The 22,687-nt window shown below is 38.6% G+C and overlaps 1 protein-coding gene across 3 annotated transcripts in view; it reads left to right on the top strand.

Moving 5' to 3' along the window:
- LOC120746114 (tensin-like) overlaps window positions 1-22,687 on the top strand; it is a 121,306-nt gene that overhangs the window by 73,271 nt on the left and 25,348 nt on the right. For all 3 annotated transcript variants that reach the window (XM_040051408.1, XM_040051406.1, XM_040051407.1), the window contains exons 6-17: window positions 5,079-5,128; window positions 6,581-6,752; window positions 6,930-6,980; window positions 7,068-7,190; window positions 8,427-8,491; window positions 9,023-9,106; window positions 12,704-12,816; window positions 12,964-13,024; window positions 13,144-13,219; window positions 13,355-13,484; window positions 14,114-14,179; window positions 15,388-15,513. In XM_040051408.1, the coding sequence (XP_039907342.1) occupies window positions 5,079-5,128; window positions 6,581-6,752; window positions 6,930-6,980; window positions 7,068-7,190; window positions 8,427-8,491; window positions 9,023-9,106; window positions 12,704-12,816; window positions 12,964-13,024; window positions 13,144-13,219; window positions 13,355-13,484; window positions 14,114-14,179; window positions 15,388-15,513 (1,117 nt within the window). The remainder of the gene's footprint in view (window positions 1-5,078; window positions 5,129-6,580; window positions 6,753-6,929; window positions 6,981-7,067; window positions 7,191-8,426; window positions 8,492-9,022; window positions 9,107-12,703; window positions 12,817-12,963; window positions 13,025-13,143; window positions 13,220-13,354; window positions 13,485-14,113; window positions 14,180-15,387; window positions 15,514-22,687) is intronic.

Here is a 22,687-nt window from a genome sequence, read left to right as displayed (position 1 = left end):
AACAAACAAACTAAAAACAGACAAAAGCACAAAAACACCCTCAAAAAATGAGAAACAATGACCAGACACATTTTATCTTGCTAGCTAGCTTATACAACGCAGTTAGTGTCCTCCTATTGCTGTCCAGGAAGTATGATTGAAACACATCCAGAGGTACACAGCTTTAGTTTATCAAGAGCATTCTTTAGTTAGCTTTTTGCATTTGTTGTTAGCTACCAATCTAAGCAAACATAAGGCTAAAGTAAACAGCACATTGTGCTAGCTAGCAACAAATTAAAGTGTGTATTTAGCCACAAGTACTTAACTGCATGCAGAAATTTAGTGTTTAGCACATCCTGAGGATGAAGTTGGTTATGTCTCAGTGTTTTGAGCAGCTTTTATGGATGTTTTAGAGTGCCTTTTTATTGTGAAATTAGGCTAGTGTTGGAAACCATTCCAACAGCTATGAATTGCAGCTCACTACATCTTGTCAAACACAATAAAACAAGCTGCAAACATGTGAAAACCTCCCCCCTCCTCTTATTGTTCAATGTTTATTAATCAGCGATACTTTTTAATATTTTTAACATCATTCTATCAAAATATTTTTTTAAAAAATATTTTAGCATTGCATTTAGAAGTGTAAGTTATATTCATCCTGTTCAGTTAAATACAAGCCATGTATTGCGGCTTCATAGAAATGTCATCTTCTTGTGTAAACAAGCAAGCAACTGAGATTGTGAGGAAATAAGGCATACTGATGAGAAACACCAGCACTAAAAATACAAAGACAGAGGCTACTAATTGTATTGACTATGGTCTTGTTAATCTTTTTAAATTGTAACTATAAAAAGTTGTCACAAACAGTTTGACAGTGGCATACTGGTATTAGGGACTAAACATATACAGTCCCTTCCAGACATTTCCAATAAAAATTGTGTTGTATCGTCAGCTGAATTTGTGATCCTAATGTATCAATCATGCCTTTTGTTTAACCAGTAAGATCTCTGTTGTGGTTGTCATGTATTTTTATAGCATTCCTAGTGTTATCCCATTGTATCAAGTTGCCTTTTATATATTTCACAGATATAGTGTTATGCTTATTGGTTAATATGTTGAGGAGTTGTCATGGTATCCTCTTCTCTCTGTACTTAAATCCTGGAGTCATCATTTATGAGGTTTTCCGTGTATGTGTGCATCTGTGGTGTGTGGACCAACGTGCAGATGGAATATTTGTTTGGTTAGTCCATGCAGGATACATGCATTGTGGTTTTGACTCAAAATGCACCATTGTGATTATAACAGAGTCAGTGTGGGGCCTACTGAGGGTCATCCAACGGTATAATGGGGATTTTTGAAATCAGTATTTAGCATGGAAGAGTGGATGCACAGATGTAAGCTCTACCTAGAGAAGAATCAAACATAATTCTAACAGACAGAAAATGTTATAAGGGACGATCGTGGCCCAAGAGTTGGGAGTTCGCCTTGTAATCGGAAGGTTGCCGGTTTGAGCCCCGGCTTGGACAGTCTCGGTCGTTGTGTCCTTGGGCAAGACACTTCATCCTTTGCCTACTGGTGGTGGTCAGAGGGCCTGGTGGTGCCAGTGTCCAGCAGCCTCGCCTCTGTCAGTGCGCCCCAGGGTGGCTGTGGCTACAATGTAGCTTGCCATCACCAGTGTGTGAATGTGTGTGTCAATGGGTGGATGACTGGATGTGTAAAGTGCTTTGGAGTCCTTAGGGACTAGTAAAGCGCTATACAAATACAGCCCATTTACCATTTTACCATTTTATTTTTATTCCACACTTTATGTAACCTGTTATTCCATGCTGTTGACCATATTCTTAAGGGTAGTTAGGAACAAACATTTACAGGACCCAGACACCACACAAGCACACGGGATGGTGAAAGATATGAGCCAAGAGAAGCTGGAGGGGAGAGAGGGGCAGTCAGATATAATGAGAGATAATAAGACCAAGGGAGGAGTAGTTCCAGAGAACAGAAAGTGGGTGGGAGGGAGGAAGAAAGATAGAGAAAGCAGGGAGAAGACAGCTGAGAAGGAACGAAGAAAAGGAAGATGCATCATGATATATTACATAATTGCTGATCAGGCTCGGCACAAATGGAAGGGACTCTAACATCTTGACCATGAGGATGTTGGAGAGAATGAACGATTAAGCTTTGACCACCTGGATAATCAGTTGAAATCCCAAAAAAGAATGAGATGTACAACACCAAATTTTGCTGGGATTCGTTCGATTTTATCAAAAAGCCTGGTATTTGCAGCTTTATCGTTGCTTAGAAACAGAGAGCAGTGGGTCCTCGCCATGCCTTTGGTCAGCACCATTCGAATGCATTTTGCCAACCTGCTTTCTGGCTGGAGGTGTAGTACTGGGTTCCAATTTGGCAAGGTAGGCCACTCCCATGGAATAAAGGTTTTTATTTTATTTTATTTATGATTAAAAGTTGTAAAATAGCTAAACTTAAATTTCTTAGTGCCTTTTAACCTATGTGTACTGCATTCAGTCTTCTCCCACTATTTCTCTATGAGATACGTATATTGTAAATATAGAAATGAATTACTCAAAAATCTTTCTAAAATATTTTTAAACTGAGAGGAAAATAATTTATTTGTGATAATAAGATAAGTAGTAGTCTGTGGTAAAATGACAAGACAAGCTCAACCATTAAAAGTATTTAAAAAATGGAAAGGAACTAAAAAAGGAATTTGTCGGAAATGTTAACGTTTAACAAATTAATGGCTAAGCATTAGAAAATTGAAAACAAAATACATTAATTACAAAATACATTAACTATTTATGTATTTTTAAATATATAAAAAATGTACAGTGTATAAATATCTAATATATAAAGTATCTAAATATACACAGACACAGGTGTGAATAAACAACTGGCCTATCATGGGTGGGAAACCAGAAGGCCAGAAGTAAAACAAACAAACAAAAAACTGGGTTACAGAGTATATAAAATAAAACAAAACAAAGTAACCAAAAGTCAGTGTCTTACAAAAAAACTTCACGTCATCACAAACATGATGAATGAATTGGTATAGCAAGACAAAAGTACATATACACATTTAAAAGTTCTTAACTTACAGTAAAAACAAATTTGTTAGCATAACTGAAATTAAACTGAAGCTCCTCCTGAAACAAAAGCAATTAAAAGATTAGAACATTAAATGAAAATTAGTACATATGAAAATTAGACTATTACTAGATTAAACTGCATGTTAATAATACAGATTAATACTCCATTCCAGATGCTTCGAAACTAGGTCAGAACTTGGGAGTGACATCTCTTACGAGTTCTTGCAAGTTCCAGGAAAAGTGATTATACGTGATTTTTTTGCACTTGAAAGAACACATTTATAGATCTTATTACTGTTGCGCTTATTTAGTGAGCCAGAAATACAGAACAGATTAAAAGTTTAGTTCTACTACAGTTTACAGTCAGCGCCACCAACTTGGATTGCTAACTCAAGGTATGCTAGTCTACTTCGACTGTCCAAATGGGAAATCTGAGTGAAGGGGGTCTTCTGCAAAAAATGTGCAATTAGGGACTTATGATTTCTTACTTAGTCAGGAACACACCATAACGGCTGAAAGAATAAGACAGATAAACATTTAGAATTGCCCAGATGCCGAGCTGTTAAATGGAATAGTGTCTAAAAATCATGGATGAATGTTTCAAATTGGAAGTTATGGAATAATAAAACAGATGAATAAAGCTGAACTCAACACATTTAAACATAAAAGGTGTTTAAGAAAAGCTTTTTTTCCAGTCTATTGGCGCTTAGGAAACACTTGGATAGAAAAAAGTTGGGAACCACTCTTCTCCTTTATATTTATAGTAGAAGCAAGATTGAGTCAAAACACATTGCATTGGTCATGCAGTGGCTGTGGCTTGTGTTTTTAATAGTGAATGTCAATAGAGAGCTTGGGTACAGATGTAAGTGTGAGGTAGATGCAGAACCCGGTGTCACCGGGCAAACAGTGAACGTTAAATCTCAGAGACGTTTACCCCACTTTACATGCAGATTGACTTTCATTTATGTATCTATGTTGCTGCAGGCTAACAGATTGTCCCTGTGATGTGACATATAACATCGAAACACTTGTGAAGCCTTGTGTGAACAGGCTGTTTCATTTTGCAAACACCATCGTCCGTGGTGCGTTTAGCATCTGGTTCCTGTCAGATCACTTAGAATTATGTGACCATTTTGGCTCATTGGGGTGGGGGGTTGCATTAGCTTTTTCTATGGGAAGCCACTCGCAAGCAGTAAGAAGAGCCATGGGAGCTCCGTGTTTAACCTTGAGACACTTCTTGCCAACATCACTTATTTAACCTCTTCAGCGGTGAAGCCGAGCGCTCACTCTTTATGACGATGTGGGGGGGGAAAGTAAAGTATGTCACAGATGATGTCCGCGGAGATTAATTCAGCAGTCGTTTTGTCTTTTTGGATGGCTTCATCTTCCTGACTCACACAGAGTTATCCCCTCAGCCGACAGGCAGTAAGAGGAAGAGCCAACTCTAGCATCTATTATGCAGCAATTCCTCGACAGTACAGCATATTTAGTAACATTTTCCATCTGCAGCCCTGTCACAGTGAAACAACCTGTTCTCACTCTTCCCTCTGTAAATATCTGGGTAAAGGACAGGATAATTAATTGTGTGCTCGAGTCTTGACAAGACCCCAGTTCAGGATGGTTTTCTGTTAAAACGCTCCTCATTTCTCATACTTGTTTTTTTTTTTTTTTTTTTACACCTCTTATACTTTTTCGTTATTCTTTGTCTTCTTTCTGTTGCTCGGTTCCTTTTGTCAAGCGTCTTGGTTGAATGCCTTCTTTTGTCAGCTGCTTCTTTTACTTTTCATCATTCTGTTTCAGCTGATTCTTCTCTCTCCATCTTTTCATAGCAGTTTCAGTTTTGTGTCTGTGATCTGACTTTTCCCTAATAGCTTATGTCAGACTGTAATTCAATAAAATCATCATGACTACCAGATGGAGTTTGCTTATGAATCATTTTTCTCCCTCTGACTCCCACCATCTGCCTGTGTGTGCCTGTGTGTATGTGCTCACCAGGGATCTACGAGGTCCTGCAAGAGCGTGGAGATAAGGCGAAAGCAGTCGCGGTAAGAAAGCACCATCACACAGCCATGTTGTATTGTTGTTCACACTGCTTTCATTAGGAGAAATAAGGGTTCCATAAGTGGAAAAAATTAAATCTATTTTTTCTACAATCTAAACAGCATGACTTCTAAGATTACCAAATTATTGTTTAGTCTTTAATAAGCTCTTTAAGTCATTACAGTCCTTGATTATTATTAATGAAGATTAGAAACTGATTGTTTGTGCTGGGTGTGTAGGAATGTAAATTTTCACTCCATATTCTCCGCTGTTTGTCATTCTTGAAGCATGGCTGTTTCTCATGCAGGGCTTTACCGTATGTCTGCTGACCAAAAACAAAACAGAACAAAAAAACTGCGCTGTTTGGCCGGTGAAATAGGTTGCGTAATATTGGAAGAGGTCATGTCAACAGTCACAGAAGGACTGAAAATCTTTTCCTTTCCAAGGAATATAAGAGTGAGCTGCAGGAGTTTACATGTGATGAAGTGGATGTTTGTGATAAACTCTGTTGGCTAATCCCAGAGAGAAATCAGAGAGTTCAAGAAATGTTCTCACAGCAGCTGCAATCCTGCACTAGAATAGAACTGGAAAACTTATGATTAGTGCTGATAAGGTTAAAAGGTCAAAGCATCCTTTGCAAGATGTGTCCTTCTAAATTGAGTTGCCTCTTAAAAATTTCTGGCAACTATACAGTAACTATGTTGAAACGTACCAGTATATTTTATTAATTTATATTTGTATTTATCATAATGAGATGTAATAAAGATGGTCTTTTTCCCAAACACAACAAAAATTTAATTTTACAACAAGTCAGAAACTGCATGAAAATGAGAAGCTGGGATGGAGATGGTTGCAAAGCGGTTTGCACAGGCAGCTATAACTGTAGATAGACTAAAATAATTACCTACAGTGTGCTATGTAAAGCTTGGCTGATATTAGCTGTTTGCCGATGTACTGGATTTGGCATTTACTGTGTCTACTGTGTACAAGCAGCTTCCCTATTAGCAACAGAGTGACTTAAACTTCACTCTCGCCATAGTATGGACAACTACACATATTAAATATTAGAGAACACGGATATGTTTTGTATGTTTCAAATGGAAAAAAATGGTCTGATGTTTGTGATTTTTCAATTATCAAATATTGGTATCATTCTTAGAAACCCTTTACTGGTTGGGGGTCTAAGCCTGTATGACACTATATGACATGTGACAAACTCAGTAGGGTTTGCAAATGAATATTGTAGACTGAGCTTAACTCTGTGGATTCTGTGATTGAACTCTGATCAGTGCAGATCTATCAGATCTATATACAATAGAGTTGACCATTCCCTTTGAAATCACAGCTTATGTTGCTTCAAAAAGAACTTGTTGCCAATCAAAAATGTGAAATGGTGCTGTGATGTAAAATCTGCCACTGGCAAGCTTCAAGACCTTCTGCACCTTCTACCTCTGCAGGAGTCAGAGTGTGGTTCAGGCCATGGAGGAGAGCTATGAGGTCGACCTGGTCTACATCACAGAGAGAATCATCTCTGTCTCTTTTCCCGCTGGGGCCGAGGAGCAAAGCTACAACACCAACCTCAAAGAGGTGGCGACGATGCTGCGGTCAAAACATGGCGAGCACTATCTGGTAAGAAATACCCTCAGCTGAAACTGGAGCACAGGACTGTATTGACACTTTTGTTTGCTGTTCGTCAGGTTTTTTGGAAGATGGTTACAGTATATCCTTGAAAACGAAAAACAAAGATTTTCTAAAATGCATCACATGTCCATCAGTTGCTTTGATATACTCTCTTCCTGATTTCAGGTGCTCAACCTGAGCGAAGGACAGAGCGACTTAACAAAGTTAAACCATAAGGTACAAACATGATATATACTGTATATTCATGGTTAGGAAGAACAAAATTCGAAAGCGAAAGCTCATTTGACGGATAATCATTCTCAGGTTCTTGAGTTTGGCTGGCCGGACCACCATGCGCCAGCACTGGATAAGATCTGCAGCATGTGCAAGGCCATTGACACGTGGCTCAATGGAGACACACGCAATGTGGTGGTACTGCACAATAAGGTAAGGCAGAAAAAGAAAGTGTAAAAACATCTGTTATAACGTGGCGGTGATGTGCTGGAACATTTATTGGCTGGGCATAGAGATTGTAAAGTTTCCCTCTAAATATGGAAATGTGATTATTTTTTTCATTGCTGATCTCATAAAATCAACATAATTTGTAGTTATTCAGTTTCATAGCTTGACATAAAACATAGTCACTGTGAAGTCACACATTGAGCTATGGACTACTGTTTTAAGCTCATCTAGCTGAAGGACCAATAACCTTATGCCGTGGTGGAACATCCCCACTGGACATGTGAATTTAATCAAAATAATACACCGCGATCACATAATTGGGTTTCACGCAAAACTGTTATCAAGGCAGTGGCTTATGAGCCGGATGAGCTACTGTATCACCGGTGTTCCTATTATGTATTCTGGTTGTCACTGTTTTTAAGGTAATCAGAAGTGAGCATAATTGGGCTAGAGCGCTAACACTTGGCTAGCTTTGGATAACTCTGGCTTGCTTGGTTAGCAAGCTTAGACTTTAGAGATACACAAGGATGTCTTATGTATTAAAACTTCTCCAAAAGGTAAAATATCACAAAAACAATTAGGAGTTTCAATTTACTTTTTCAGCTTTGATAGGCAAGTCTAGTAAATGGCATTCAACCTATTTCATAGCCACCAGTCATTCAAAGTATTAAAATTTAAAGTGGTCACCACCAGTAAAGATGTTACAAAAGGGAAAATTAGCATTAATTTAGCATTAAATTCTGCTAGTCATTTTAACTATGGCTGGTAACATGGGCATGTATGGGAATTGGCTGCTTGTGAAGCGAGCCGAAAGTTGAGAAACTACAGTTTCTTCATCTTTCAGCCTTGGAGGTTGCCGATTGTTTAGCTCTCACATTTATGCAATGAATCCTCTGTTGTTTCAGAGTATTTGCACATGGTATCCAGATAAAGCAGGACACGCAACAAAGTTTATGCTCGAATTGAGCCGACTGCTTTAACGAAGCAGAATGATTAAACATTATTATTTATATATAGCTCCAACTTTTGGGTTTCAATTACACATGAAAATGCTTGAAGACCAATTTATTACCATCGAAGGGGGATTTGTTTCTGCTCTGTTTCTTGATCATTAATTCAATGATCCTTTTGGAATCTTCCCTAATTCCCATCAATTTTCCTGTTACGCATCTTGACTCTTTAAATCATTTAAACAAGCCCTGTTTTGTGTTTCTTTCACAGGGGAACCGAGGTCGAACGGGTGTTGTGGTGGCTGCTTACATGCATTACAGCAACATATCTGCAAGGTATCAAACATGTCATGATCAGACACAGCCTAAAACGTGTTATGTAGTGTTACATATTAGATTGCATTGGTGTTTGAGTTTAAACAGAGGTGAACATTTTAGGCTGTCAGCACTGAAAAAGTTTGATCTACGTGCTTTGATCCTTTAAATCTCCTCGTCGAAGGGTTATGTAAGGACAGGAGCAACAATCCATCACGGTTAGACCTTGAAGTCTGGGACTTCAGCAGCCTTGAAAATTAAACAACGATGTGATTATAACAGCTAAACACTCGACTCTGGCCAGCTCATTTTTCTGGCTCTGTGAGAAGAAACACTCTGAAAATGTCATCGTTCTTTAATGCTACCAGATGTTAATAGGTGGGAGGGTTCCTGGGGGAATGAAAGCTGCTTCATAAATGATGAAAGCTGGGGGGTATTTCTAAATCTCAGCAGGTTTTCCAAAATAAAGGCTGTTCTCCTTGTTGTTTTGTAATCTTCAAAATGTTCTGTGGTGAATGATAACATCACTTACCCAGTTCTTGTGTCTCTAAGTGCTGACCAGGCACTGGACAGGTTTGCAATGAGGCGCTTCTATGAAGACAAAGCACTTCCTGTGGGTCAGCCATCACAGAGGAGGTAAGTTATTACCTCACTTCCTATTGACATCTGCTATGAGGTGAACTAGTCTGAACACTGTAGCACTTTGCCCACATTTCCAAAGGACTCTTGCAGCCCATTTAATACTGATGCTAAGGCTCTGAAGGGTTAGTAGAGGATTTAACACTTCTTAGTAATTTTACACAGTTCTACTGTACTTGAGCACTCGTAACACTTTATACAACATGTCTCATTAACCACAGCATTTAGGTCAAATGCTTTCTAACATTCACACACATTCACACTCCGATGAACGCATCAGAGAGCAACTTAGGATTAGGACCCTTTCCTAAGGATGCTTTGAAGTGGCCAAGGGTTGAAGCACTAACTTTCCGATTAGTAGAGTAATAAATCCATGTTTGACAGTTTTGTCAAAATTAACAGAATTATGACCATCAGATTCAAATTCTATATACCACTAATAAGAATGCCAATAAGAAACTAGTTACCTGTATCTAAAAATAGTGCAATTGCAAAACTCAACTCCAGCAGACAAGGCTATAGCTACAGCCGTGAAACTGAGATTTGATTTTTGGATTTTGTTTTTGGAAAAAAGGGAAGAAAAAGTCTCAGCTCCATGCTTTTAATAGTGAGTGTGTTAACTTAATCTCTCCCATTTAGATTTAGAAAAATTCTACAGAGGAAATTCTTTCTATTTTTTTCCGTTTATCACCAATTTTGTTTTAATTAGGGTAATTAAGAGGAAACAGCACCAAGAGAGGCCATCTATCTTGTCTTGTCTGTCTAAGGAATTCCACTGGTGTCTCTGGGGAGGCTGCAAGGCTTGCTGACAGTACATTCTTGTCTTTTAAGCATATCAGAGCATATTTTCCGTGACTTCATCTACACTTTTTTGCAATACAGTGGTATAACTCCAAACCAGAGCCAGTCAAACCAATCAAGAACGGTTAAAAAACATTTGAGCAATTTATTTTTTGTTGTACTTTTCACTCAAGGGACACTGTCTTCTTGTTCTCTAAGTCATAAATCTGCTCCTATTACATTATTAGCTGCCTTTGCATATTAGGCAGGGAGGCGCTAAAAGGCTTGACCCCTCTCAGTTTCCCTTCTTCACATGAGAAGATTGGTGTCTTGATCTGGGCTTTTCAGAAAGGATGAGCAGGAAAAAGGTTATGGGGGATATGCGAAGGAACACAGGAAACACCAGGGGACTTAACACCACTTCATTTAAGCTTGTGAATTAGTCAGCCAGTCATTCTTTAACAGGTCTATAGGCTTGCCCTCTGCCCCGCTGCTATTTCCTGCTTTGGATATAATTATCTCTGCCCCCAGAGACTGGCAGCATTATGGTCTGGAATGTGTGACATTAACATCAAGAGTGGGAGATGATCTCAGGCCGCCGCTTCCACGAAAGCCAGTAAAAGGCAGGATTAAAGGTGTTACATGTAGCATTTTAGTGTCATTAAATGATTAGCGTGAAAATAGTAGTATGCAGCAGAAAGCACAGTGAACGTTTGTGTAGAGGATTGGAAGTGTTCTGATTTAATTTATGGGACAAAACATCATTAACCTGTTTTATGTGCTTTTCTAGTTGCTCACAAAGAACTTGAATGGAAATCACAGGAATAAGGGTCACAGTACAGTGAAGTGATGGCATTAGCAGAACCCCCCATACCCCAGCTTTATCTTACTCCTGTAACTTTCAAATTGGAAATCTGTCTGGCTAAAAATATAGACTCACTGGTCACTTTGTTAGGTGTAACTCACTAGTACCAGTTTGGATCACCTTCATCTTTTTCTTCATGGCATAGAGTTAACAAGGTGCTGAAAACACTTCTCAGAAGATTTCCGCCCAAATTGATATGACAGCATCAAACAGTTGCTGCAGATTTATTGGCTGAACTTCCATGATGTGAATCTCACACCCCAGAGGTGGTCTGTTGGATTGAGATCTGGTGACTGTAGAGTTCATTTGAGAAGAGTGAACTCACTGTTAGGTTCATGAGTTTTGTGACATGGTGAGTTATCCTGCTGGAAGCAGAAATCAGAAGATGGTACACTGTGGTCATAAAGGGATGTACATGGTTAGCAACAATACTGAGCATGTCAATACTGACTGTGGTGTTTGAACAATGCTCCCGTGGTACTAAAGACCGCAAAGTGTGCTGAGAAAATATCCTCCACACCATTACACCACCAGAAGCCTGAACCGTTGATACCAACCAGGATGGATCCACGCTTTCATGTTGTTTACATGACGACACCAACCAAATTTAGAATAGCATGTCTGGCACCAACAACCGTGTTCAAAGTCACTTAAATGATCTTTCTTCCTCATTCTGATGCTCAGAAGTTCAGCAAGCCATCATGTCTAAATCACTAAATGCAGTTTTTTGCTGCCATCTAATTACCTGGTTAGAAATTTACATCAACAAATGGTGGAGTAGTTGTACCTAATATATCACTGAGTGTATATCTGACAGTAGCAGATTTTTTTTTAGGTTTAATTTTAATATGCACATTGAGATTACATGTAATTAAATGTGCTATATAAATACAATTGCTAGCAGTATGAGTTAAAAAAAAGAAAATCAACTCAACAGAAAATGACAAAAAGATGTTGTAATGGCACTGCCTCATCCAGGACCTTCATCACAGGATGTTTTCTTGTTATAAGACAGAATGTAATTATGTGTCATATCGCACACACACACATATATGGTATACTTACAAGCCTTTGTTAATCTCAGTACTGCTAACATGGCGTCCCAGCTCGGTCTAATTGAATTTCACAGAGGCAAAACCATCTGGCCACTGACAGCAGAGCAAGGAAGGCGTGTGCATGTGGCAACCCTGCGGTCAAGGTTACGTTCGGTACCATCATCATTATCATCATTAACAACCAGACCACAGTAACTCAGCAGACCCCCAACTGGCCTCCGTACACATCAACTCAGTGTGACGTTTCCCAAAGTGGATAAAGGCTGTTTAACGAGTGAAATTTTGTTCGGGCTGTTTTGTTGGAGCTCACAGGCGGTAAAGGTGAACCGCACCGAATGAGCAGGATGAGGATTTGGCGTGTAACTTAGCCAGGAGGTGCTTAGTGGGAGGATAAAGTGATGTCTCAACAAGGATTCGGCTGTTTGCCATGAGATTTTGTGAAGATATTCATGATCCCCAGAGAGCATTTCCCCATAATACAGGCAGTCTTCTAACATTCATTCTATTGTTCACATCAGGTCCAACGAATCCCTTTATCAAAGGTTTGTTCAGTTACAAGTGACTAGTACCGATAACAGAAGACTTCTAGTTCCAAAATAATCCATCCAATCTTTTTACTTCTTTGGCTGCACAACCTTAACACCCGACGGTATCACCCTTAGTCTGCTGTTTTTAGTTTTTCATTCCCTCTCTTACTTACACTCTAAAGCATTTACATGCCTTGTAATAATAACATGTCATTATGGGTTTTTCTAAAGCATTGTTTAAAATAAAGGCCTATGAAAATTCAAGTGAATGGAGAGAGGAAAACCTGCAGTTTTGTTATTTGTCCTCATCTTTAAGCTTGATCTGTAAAGACTTTGGGACTGAGTGCTTACTTTTCATTGTGTCCAGGTATGTGCGATACTTCAACGGCCTTCTGTCAGGACACATAAAAATCAACAACAAGCCTCTGTTCCTGCATCACGTCATCATGCACGGCATACCTAACTTTGAGTCCAAAGGAGGTGAGCATCTACCAGTAAAGCGCTATACAAATACAGGCCATTTACCATTTACCACTGGCAGATTTTTTTAAATGAAAATTTTAAAAAACTAGGAAAAACTGTTTTTCTTGAACACACTTCAGATTTCTTATTTATATCATTTCACAGGTTGCCGTCCTTTCCTGAAAATCTACCAGGCAATGCAACCAGTCTACACGTCAGGAATATAGTATGGGAATTTTTATTCTAGTTCAGCGTGGTTTGTGTTTGAATTCAGGCATAAAATGAACCTGTAAGGTGAAAAGTAATTTTATTTTAAAGGTTAGTATTTTGTCTTTTTAACTGTAGCAATGTGCAAGGGGACAGCAACACCAGTATCTGTATCACCATTGAACCTGGACTGCTTCTTAAGGGAGACATCCTGGTAAGATAACAAAAAATGTTTCTTTACTTAAACAACAGTTGCCTTCCATTTACCTTTTTTTCTTTACATTTTCCTAATATTATATAGAGTCTCATGATGTTTCTCCATTTTTTCTCTATTATCTGTTAAACTTAGCTCAAGTGTTACCACAAGAGATACAGAAGCCCAACCAGAGACGTTGTGTTCAGGGTGCAGTTCCATACTTGTGCCATCCATGATCTTGGGGTGGTTTTTGGGAAGAGTGAGCTGGACGAGACCTTCAAAGGTCATTTTAATTTGGGTGGATTTACACAACACACTGTTTGACACTTAAAAACATACAGTTGTATAGAGTTTTTGTGAATCAAGGTTATGTATCTCAAAAAGGGTTATTTTTTTAAAAAATACAGAAGATTAGCACTGATATGACAAAAGCTTTATGACTTGTGTATTTATACACAAAAGACTGGTGGTGTTCACTGTCCTAGTGTTGACCTAGACTCATCAAAATGTTACCTCGAGACTGTATAATGGCTTCAGTGTCTGACGCTCTTCTCTCTGCTGCTTGGATCTCTGGTTTGCAGCATGGAAAAATTCATGGGTCCTGATGCAGGAGGACAGTGTTCCCCACAGTTTCACAGTAAACAGGGTCCTCTGGTGGTGAAGCAGAAAAGCATTCACTTACAGTAACACTGTGATTATGGTGATAAGTAACCAGAGATTTCTTATTAAAGGAAGATCAAATTCACACTAAATTTGCACAATTTATTTGAATTTGGATAAGTAATTTAAATTCATACAGAAAAACTGTAAAATAATAAACCCTATCTATGATAAATTGTAACTGTGCCTTTGTTTGATGTGAAACCCACACATGCTTTCATGGTTTTAATTTCTCGCTGTGTGTGTCTGCAGATGAGAGGTTTCCAGAGTACGGGAAGGTGGAGTTCGTGTTCTCATACGGACCGGAGAAAATCAAAGGTAATCCATTTTTGGAAAGGAGAAATTGATTGTTAGCATCACATGTTTTTTTCAACATTTAGAACTGAGATCTGATGTATTAGCCACTGCAAGTTTTTTATTTTTATTTTCAAAATTTAAAAAAGAATTTTCTTAAAATGTATTATTTTAATTGAAGCTCTCAGAGAATACCAGGGGTTCATAAGTGTGCATGTATACAGGCCCTGAATTTATTAGACCACCTGTTATAAAAATAAAACAGGAAAATGGATATATGTAAGCTAAGTATATATAGTTATTTATTAGGTAAATAAGATACTGAATGCACGTTATCACCCCCAAATCTGAGCCGGCACACTGGACTCCTCTGAGAAGAATTCAGAAATGAGTCAAGCAAAACATCCAATCACCTAAACACTTGTTTTTGTTCAGGTAAAGTAAAAGTAAAGCAAGTAAAAAACAAAAAAACAAAAACAGTGATATCAGCTCTTAATCAAAAACAATAGTGTGCTTTACTTTTTTTCTGCTGTTTTGTTAAACAGCAAATTTGAAAGTTCATGGAAAAGAACAACATTTTTGTGCACAAATGTTTGGATTAACCATTACAAATATGTAAGAAATGATTTTTGTAATTACCAATATTGTTAATTTAGGGCAGCTGTGGCCTTACGTTGGGTGGTGGTTTAAATGTGTGTCAGTGTGTTAAAATATGATACTTCTTTTTTTTTTTAAATTTGTTTATAAAGGAACTATTTACATTAATAAACTTGATGCGAAAGCATAATGTACGTTAATGTAAATACATCAGAGTCAACCAAAGAGTCCGTTGAGAGTAAAAGTCATGAGAAATGTGTTAGCATAAAAAATAAAATAGCAAAAAGAAAACATAGTGATAACAGAAGATTTATCCCAAACAAATCAATGTTGTGTTTGAAAAAACACTATTTAAGAATAAAACAACATTTGTTATTTAAGCGTAATGAATTTTATACACAAATACCTTAATATAAAAATGCTGATTAATCAAAAGTGGTTTTCCCAATAACAGAGTGTAAGTCAATATAGCCACAAACCACTGATAGAGGAACTCCATGTCAAATGTACAGACTGATAGAAGATAACTTATTATTAAATGTTTTAGGCCATTCCAACCTCAAATATTGTCGCTGTATATAAACGTTCTAATATGACAGTGCCCTGTATGATGATGTTACTTGTGTGAACCACAGGCCTGAGTCACTTGGAGAATGGGCCGAGTGTTTCAGTGGACTACAACACCCAGGACCCTCTGATCCGCTGGGACTCATATGAGAGTTTCAGCCATCGCTGTGAGGAAGCTGCAGATGCTGACCACGGTATGCAAATGACATACAGTGACTATTTTGGAGAGGCGAAATTCTAAATAGGGAAAAATGTCAACCAGGTAACCTGACTTTTCTGAAAGAACCACCTGGATAGGAGATTAACGCTTTTTGTACACACAGGAATATACAAATATAAAGAAGACTGAAACAGAAAACAGAAACAAAATCATATATATAGTTTGTAATGATAATAATAATACACATAAGTACCAACCTTTCTTTCACAGATAAATCAAGTTCCTCACCCTTATCAGATCAAGATCTAGAGCCTTGACCAAAGGGAAGGATTTCCTGTAAAGCCCTACACCCTCCTCCTCCTCCTACTGCTACTCTCCCAGCTTGTCAGTTAGGACTTTAAATAGCTGCTGAAGAAATAGGGGGCGTCAGTCACCCTGTTACTGGCTGCTCCCTCCCCGAGGGGGGTGTAACTTAAAACACCACCGGGCCTAACTCCCGCAAGTGCCCCTATTCATTTCTATCCACTCTGAGCTATTGCTTCTGTGCCAGGAGTCCAGAACTTAAAATGCGGGCACTCCATAAAATGCTAAACACCCATTATAGAAGCTGTGTTTGTTTTTTTTATCTAAAGTATTTTTACTTCAGAGCCCTGGATTTTGAAATATGGCACAAAGAAAGGAATGTTTGGTTGTCTGATTGTCAGCCAAGTAATGCAGATATGCTACAAACCTGCTTTACATAGCGTTTGCCTTTTGTTAATGTTTATATATCCAGTGTGCAAATGAACAACTGGAGAAGTGGAATCACTAACACATCATCATCATCATCACTGCTTCTGCAGTTCGTAAAATGTATTTTTGGCTACTTACAATAGCTGCCAGTCTGGCACGGTCCCTTGGATCCTCTCAGTAATGATGAGATTCATGATTACTGCTGTTAATCAAAGAAATCTGCACAAACAGGAGGATGTAGTCACTCTTGGTTGAGTCAGGACTTGGCAGTCTTTGTAGTGCTGCGTCCACTTTTATATATGGGATTTTTTTCTTCCAGCTTTGCAAAGACCCATTTCATTTTTATGAACATCCCCAGAGAACCGTTGCAGTAATTGCTGTGCTGCAGGAAGGTCAGTGGGAATCGCCAGGATTGCAAGTTTGATCCTAATTGAATGGGCAGCGGTGTTCGCAGCACTCAGCAGAAAAAAATAACGAAAAACTCCCAGCCAGTGTATTCATCTCTCTAATTGCAGGCTTCGCTCTTACACTTGGATGCGGGCGTGTGGATGCTGAGTCGAGACTTGCGCAAGAATATGGTGTCTGTATTCACAAGGTTTGGATCGACAGAGGATGCTCTGTACCTTAGTTGTTTTGGAAGACACAAAACTGAAAATGCAAGATTCAAAGAATTGGTTAACACAAGACTGGTGAACAATCTTTTTTTTGGCGTTTGATAAAATATAACCACCTCTGTGAAAAAAGGTTAATCACGCGTACGATGTACATTTGAGTTGGCAAGCCCACACAAACTCCAAACTCTTATAAGCTCTATGACAGAATGGCCTATTTTTAACTGCTCCAGCTCAGTGGACAATGATCACTCGTCGGGTCTCATTTAAATAATTGAACAAATGCTTCATCCTCAGGTGTTGATGTCTGAATACTTTTGAGGTTTGGCGAGCTCTTCCTGACGCCATTTTTAACAGAGTCCACTGACCTTGGAAATCCAGTTGAGAGAACTCGGTGAAAGACGGGCATCTTAAAAAGGTCTGAAGGATTTGGTAGCTTAGAGATGTGTGTGGTTCATACTGACGCACAGGCACATGGACAAAAAAAGGAGAGGAGTCTGGTATGTGCCCGGCTGTTTGTATTATACAGTGTTTTTTGCTCTATATGGGCATGCAAGCTGGTCTGTGTGCTTGTAAATATTTGCATGTTAGTGTAGCTCTGTTGCAGTTTTTCATGAGGTATGCAGGAGTGCATGTTTATGTAGTGCACCTTGTGTTTGTCGGCTTCCCTTTGCTCCACTAGAAGCCCTGTGGTCTGGAGGCAGCTGTTGGCCCAGAGGTCAAATCAGTAAAAAGGCAACCATTTGGCCCAATGGGTGGCCGTAGAGATTTGTACCTCAGCTTGGCTGCTAACCCCTTAAGAAGACAACATTTTCCAAGGATCCACTAATAATCCTAGCTCCGAACCTCTACCTGGTCTGGTCTTGTCATCACTAATGGCCTGGCTAAAAAGCCAAGGAACACGCTATTGTAGCAGAATTGAGGGATTTCATGACAGGTGGGGGGTAGAAGACCTGCGCCATCACTCATTTCTTTACATTTGGCTCGCAGGGAGTCAGATTTTTCTTGTAATTTTTTAACATTGTCTTGAGCAACAGCTGTCCAACTTTCTGAAGGTTTTTCCATGTTTTTCTTTGGACATTGGCTGTTTTTTCACTCATTTTCAGTCCAATCCTTGTACGTGAACATTTTCCGGGTTGTTTTTTAATGTATATAATTATTAAGAAACTTAACACTGACCTATGAGTTTTTAATAATTAACAAAAAAATATTGTTTAAATTGTATTGTATTTTAAATTGTGAAAACTTGGTGTATCTTGGCATTTTGCGCAGTGGCTCGCCAAAAAAATACCTACAGCAAATGAACAGTATCTGAAAGTCATGTCCTTAAGAAATCAGAAAAAAATCCATCAAAGGTCTTCAGCTGATCCATCTACTGTTCACTAAAGCCTCAGTGGAAGGGCGGCTGTCAGGAAGCTATTCTTAGTGAAGGGAAACAGGGAGAAAAGACTGAGGTATGAAAATTACACAAAAACTTGTCTGATGGAGTGTTGAATCCAAATCATCATCAGTATGTATGTTGGAGGTCAGGAAAGAGGTACAACACTGTCTACAGTGTCATGATTTGGGATACATTTCAGTCAGTGGTGTTAAAGATTTTCTTAAAAGTGATGAATTACAAACACATAACAGAACCGCCAGAGTTCGATCCAACATGCAATACCAACTGTAAAACATTTTATTTAAAAATGAACACTGTGAATCATGGATTGGCCTCTCCACCTTAACATTGCTGAAGCAGTTTGAGATCATCTTGACAGATAAACATATTATATTTTCATGTATGTTTAAACATTTTAATAAATCACCGCATTTTCCTACCAAAATACAAAGGAATGAAGGATGACTCCAGACTTTTGCAGTAAAGGACATAATATGTTTGATTTAGGCATAATTAGTCTCCATCAGTATCAAAGCACTGATACAAATATCAAATATATTTGGACCCCTTTCGCTATATTTTATGAAGTCTAATGAATTAACACCACCATTTGGTGCTGGATACATTTGTGTTTTGTAATTCAGTCCTTAAGAGTTTGCAGTAACATTTAGAAGTGCTTCCTCACCTTCATCAGGTTTTCCATAAGTTTCTAAAGAATCATAAGAGCATTACATAAAATGATTGTTAGATAACTCATCTATAAAGAATGAAAACAGCCTCTAAAAACAACCTTGCCACTGGAGAGTGTGTCTGTGTGTGTCTCTGTGTCTGTGTGGTGTACAGTAGGGCAGCATGCCCACTGACAGCGCAGGCCGCCTTCCTCGTTCGCCGGCCTCCTCCCATATTTGGCTGGGGCTGAGCCCTGAAACATGTCTGGAATAGCTGGATAGAGACCGACAGAGAGACAGAGACAGAGAGGCTGAGAGAAGCAAAGACGTTTTACATTTGGGGTGTAATACAAGTGAGGATTTGATTTGAGACTGTGAGGTCTGAGCGCATTGGGAAAAGAAAAAAAATTAGTGACAGAATTAGGAATGACATAAAGTCAAGGACAGAAGAAGAGCAGCTGGAAAGCACTGACTGGTGAGTGGTTCTGTGTAGCCTTTCAATTACAACTAGCAACTTTCTTAACTTTAAATCTCTGTCAATCTCAAGTAATTGTGCAGTTGCCCTAGTCAGATGTTTTCAAGTTGTATATATTTTTATTATTATATTGTTGCTATGTTTTTCTCTGGATAAACTCTTTTTTATGGTATTTCATTTTATATATACATCACTTTGCTTTTAGACTAGCATCTCCTTGCACTGTTGCCCAGAAAAAATTACAAGAGTACACATTTCTGTCTATTCGGTCTATAGTCGAGTCTGTTTGTCTGTTTATTAGGTTTCCATGTCAACAGTGTTGCTTCCTGTGTGTTTGGCACCTATGTGGTATAAAATGACTCATGGAGCGAGCAATTTGTGTGTGGAACATTTTATGAGCGGGCTGCAATTTGGGTACACCAAAACTATTAGGGACCTCGGTTGGCTGGTAACGTCGTGTGAGCTGCAGAAAGCTTGGACTGTGACACAGTTCATGTAGGAATGAATTTCTTTTTAAAACGATGTTTGAACAATCGTAACTTTTGTAGTGAGTTGAAAATTTTGCCGCATGAGATGATACAAAATTATACAAAATTATATTCCAAGATCTGTTTAAAAACTGTTACTGTTGAATCTGACTTACCTTCAGTTGCTCAGCAGATACTCATTGACAGATGATCCCTAATTAGACTCGACTTAATCATTCTCTCTCTGCTTGAGCGGGCAGCAGTGTGTCTGAAGCACACAGGCCGACACCAAACAGCTGTTCTGACTTGGACAAACACAGTGTGTGGTACTGCAGGCTGATAGTAACCTCCCTGCCTGTTATCCTAACGGAAACCCAGCTTCTGCATTCTGTGTCGCTCCAGTGACAGACAGACACTGGTGGCGGTGTTTTTTTTCCTCAGTCATTGCCATTTTTTATCATTAAAAAGCCTAATTACAAAAAATTAAGCTATATAATTGAATTGAGAACATTTACTGACAGATCTACTGTACACATTAAACGTTTGCAGAGATAAAACCCTGAGACATGGAGCGCAGTGGGGTATTTTAAAAGCAGCCTGCATGTGTGTGCCTCGCATGACCGCATAATGCTTCTAGTTAGACTTCTTGCTGACAGCACGGTGAGCGGTGGCAGCAGGTTCAAATCCCAGCAATGGCAACCCTGCTGAGCGTGTCCCCATCTCTTAATGCCTCCTTTCTCCTACTGTCTGCCTCGATGTCTCCGTGTAGCTTTATATAAATTCTCGCTGTCTGCCACCCTGCTTTTTCCCATTTTTCAAACAGCTTTGGTCAGCGCAGGCTCATTTATGACTGTTAGTATCCAGTATTTAACATACATTTTACTCATGTTAAGTTGTCAAATATTAAGAAATGTGTCATAAAAAAACAGAAAAAAAACCCACATTTGCATATTGGTGCTATAGGAATGCAGCAGAGGTAAATATGGTCGTGGAAAGCTCTGACAGAGTCAGGGGATGACAGACTGGCACCTGTGCAGACAGCATGCAGATAATGATGTCTTGATGATGTCACGTGTGGCAGTTAGCAGAGCACGCCACGTCCAGAGACAGGCACGCCAGATATGCTGGTGTGATTCTAATTCTGATGTTCTGCTCATCACATACTGACGCTTTATTGGGACCTGTTGCTGTCACATTTGAATGCCCTGACATGCAGCATTTTGCTTCAGAAAGGCATGTGACAGGATGATGAAGCCTAGGAAAACATTACATTTCAGGACAAACATAACCTTTGACAATCTTTTGCCCTTGACCCTGAACTGGATGGATGTTTGGTTGGATATTACACATTACTCATTACTTTTCTTAAAAGTCACTTAATTGCATGCCAGAGAAAGTAATCGGCTGCACTACTCCAGTGTTAATTTTGCTGACCAAATTTTCTCCCGCCAACCTTTTATTTTCTGACAAAAACAAGACAATAGCTAAGTAAAAACTCTCGAGCACAAAAACTGTGATGAAAGGAATAAAAAGGAGATGAAAATGTTCTGGAGTGATGAGATCCAATCATAACTTATTTAGTTTTGTAGAAAGCTGCGAAGAGTTTGGAAATGACCCAATCAGAAGCAATCTCCTTGTAAGATTGGATGCATGCATTTGATCTGCCGCCAGGAATTGGTACAACTTCAAAATTTTCTCTCAAAATTAGCACTCGTTACATTTCTTAAATTACACAGAAAGCAATATTTACCTGTTAATTGTTATGTAATTACTAAATGTAATAACAGTAATGTATTATGTTACTGTTACTTAAAAGATTTACTGTTACTTAATGACACTTGTTATTTTGTAACTGCTCACTACCTTGTTGTGCTTAAGCAGTTTCTGCTTCCTATTTTTGCTTTTCTTCTCGCCACTTTCATTTCCTCTTCTACCTTTCCAAACATTGTTGTGCATTTCAAGTTTAAATTCTACATTTTCATGATTTCTAGTGTTATTGCTTTTTGTGCGGCCTTGTGCATGTTTACTGGAACTTGCCTTTGAGCAGTGTTCCTCTTCTGCATGCAACCTCTAGATTGGGAATAAAGATTTGGATATTTTAAGTTTTACTTGTTACTGGTATTCAGAGCTCCTGTCTTTTTCTCCTGCAGCAACTAGAACATGTGATCAATTATACTGTAGAATTCAAATTCAAATTCAAATTTTATTTGTCACACACACACAACCATACACAGTATGACATGGGGGTGAAATGCTTGTAGCTGTACAATGCCCGACCATTAAATGACAGAAGAAAAGTTTTACAATATTTACAATTTACAGTTTACTACAAAATTTACAAATTAACGTAGGAATTTACAGTAAAGAATGTGCAAATAGCAGAAGAGATTATAAAGATTATAAATTATAGGATTATAGGATTATAGGAATATAGGAATATAGGAATATAGGAAATGTGTGGTGGTGCGTGTGGGAGTCCAGTCTTATAGTGACACAAAAACTAAACAGCACACTGAAACATTGAAAAAGAAATTCACACTTTAAATCCCTGCTAATGACATTTTTGTACAGATGGACCCACGTTGCAACACAAATTTGCAATAATGGTACTTCATGGCCTCCTATTATTGTTATTGCCCTTATTTTACACCGAGCTTCACCCCAAAATGGTAAAAATGGTTCTTTGAGGTTTAGCTTAACAAGAAATCCCATATCTTCCAATCTCCAGCTTGATCTGACAGTTCTTCTCTTGCATGAATAAAAATGAGTTGACATGAATCAGATGCTGCTGGCAGACGGTCAGACATAGCTTTTTATGACAGTTACTCAGATGACAGAGAGACAGATGGATGACATCACCCTGAAAGTAATCTC

The sequence above is a fragment of the Simochromis diagramma genome, unplaced genomic scaffold (assembly GCF_900408965.1).
Source record: "Simochromis diagramma unplaced genomic scaffold, fSimDia1.1 OVJJ01000107.1, whole genome shotgun sequence".
Taxonomy (NCBI): Eukaryota; Metazoa; Chordata; class Actinopteri; order Cichliformes; family Cichlidae; genus Simochromis; species Simochromis diagramma.
This window is presented reverse-complemented; position numbering and strand designations above follow the sequence as displayed.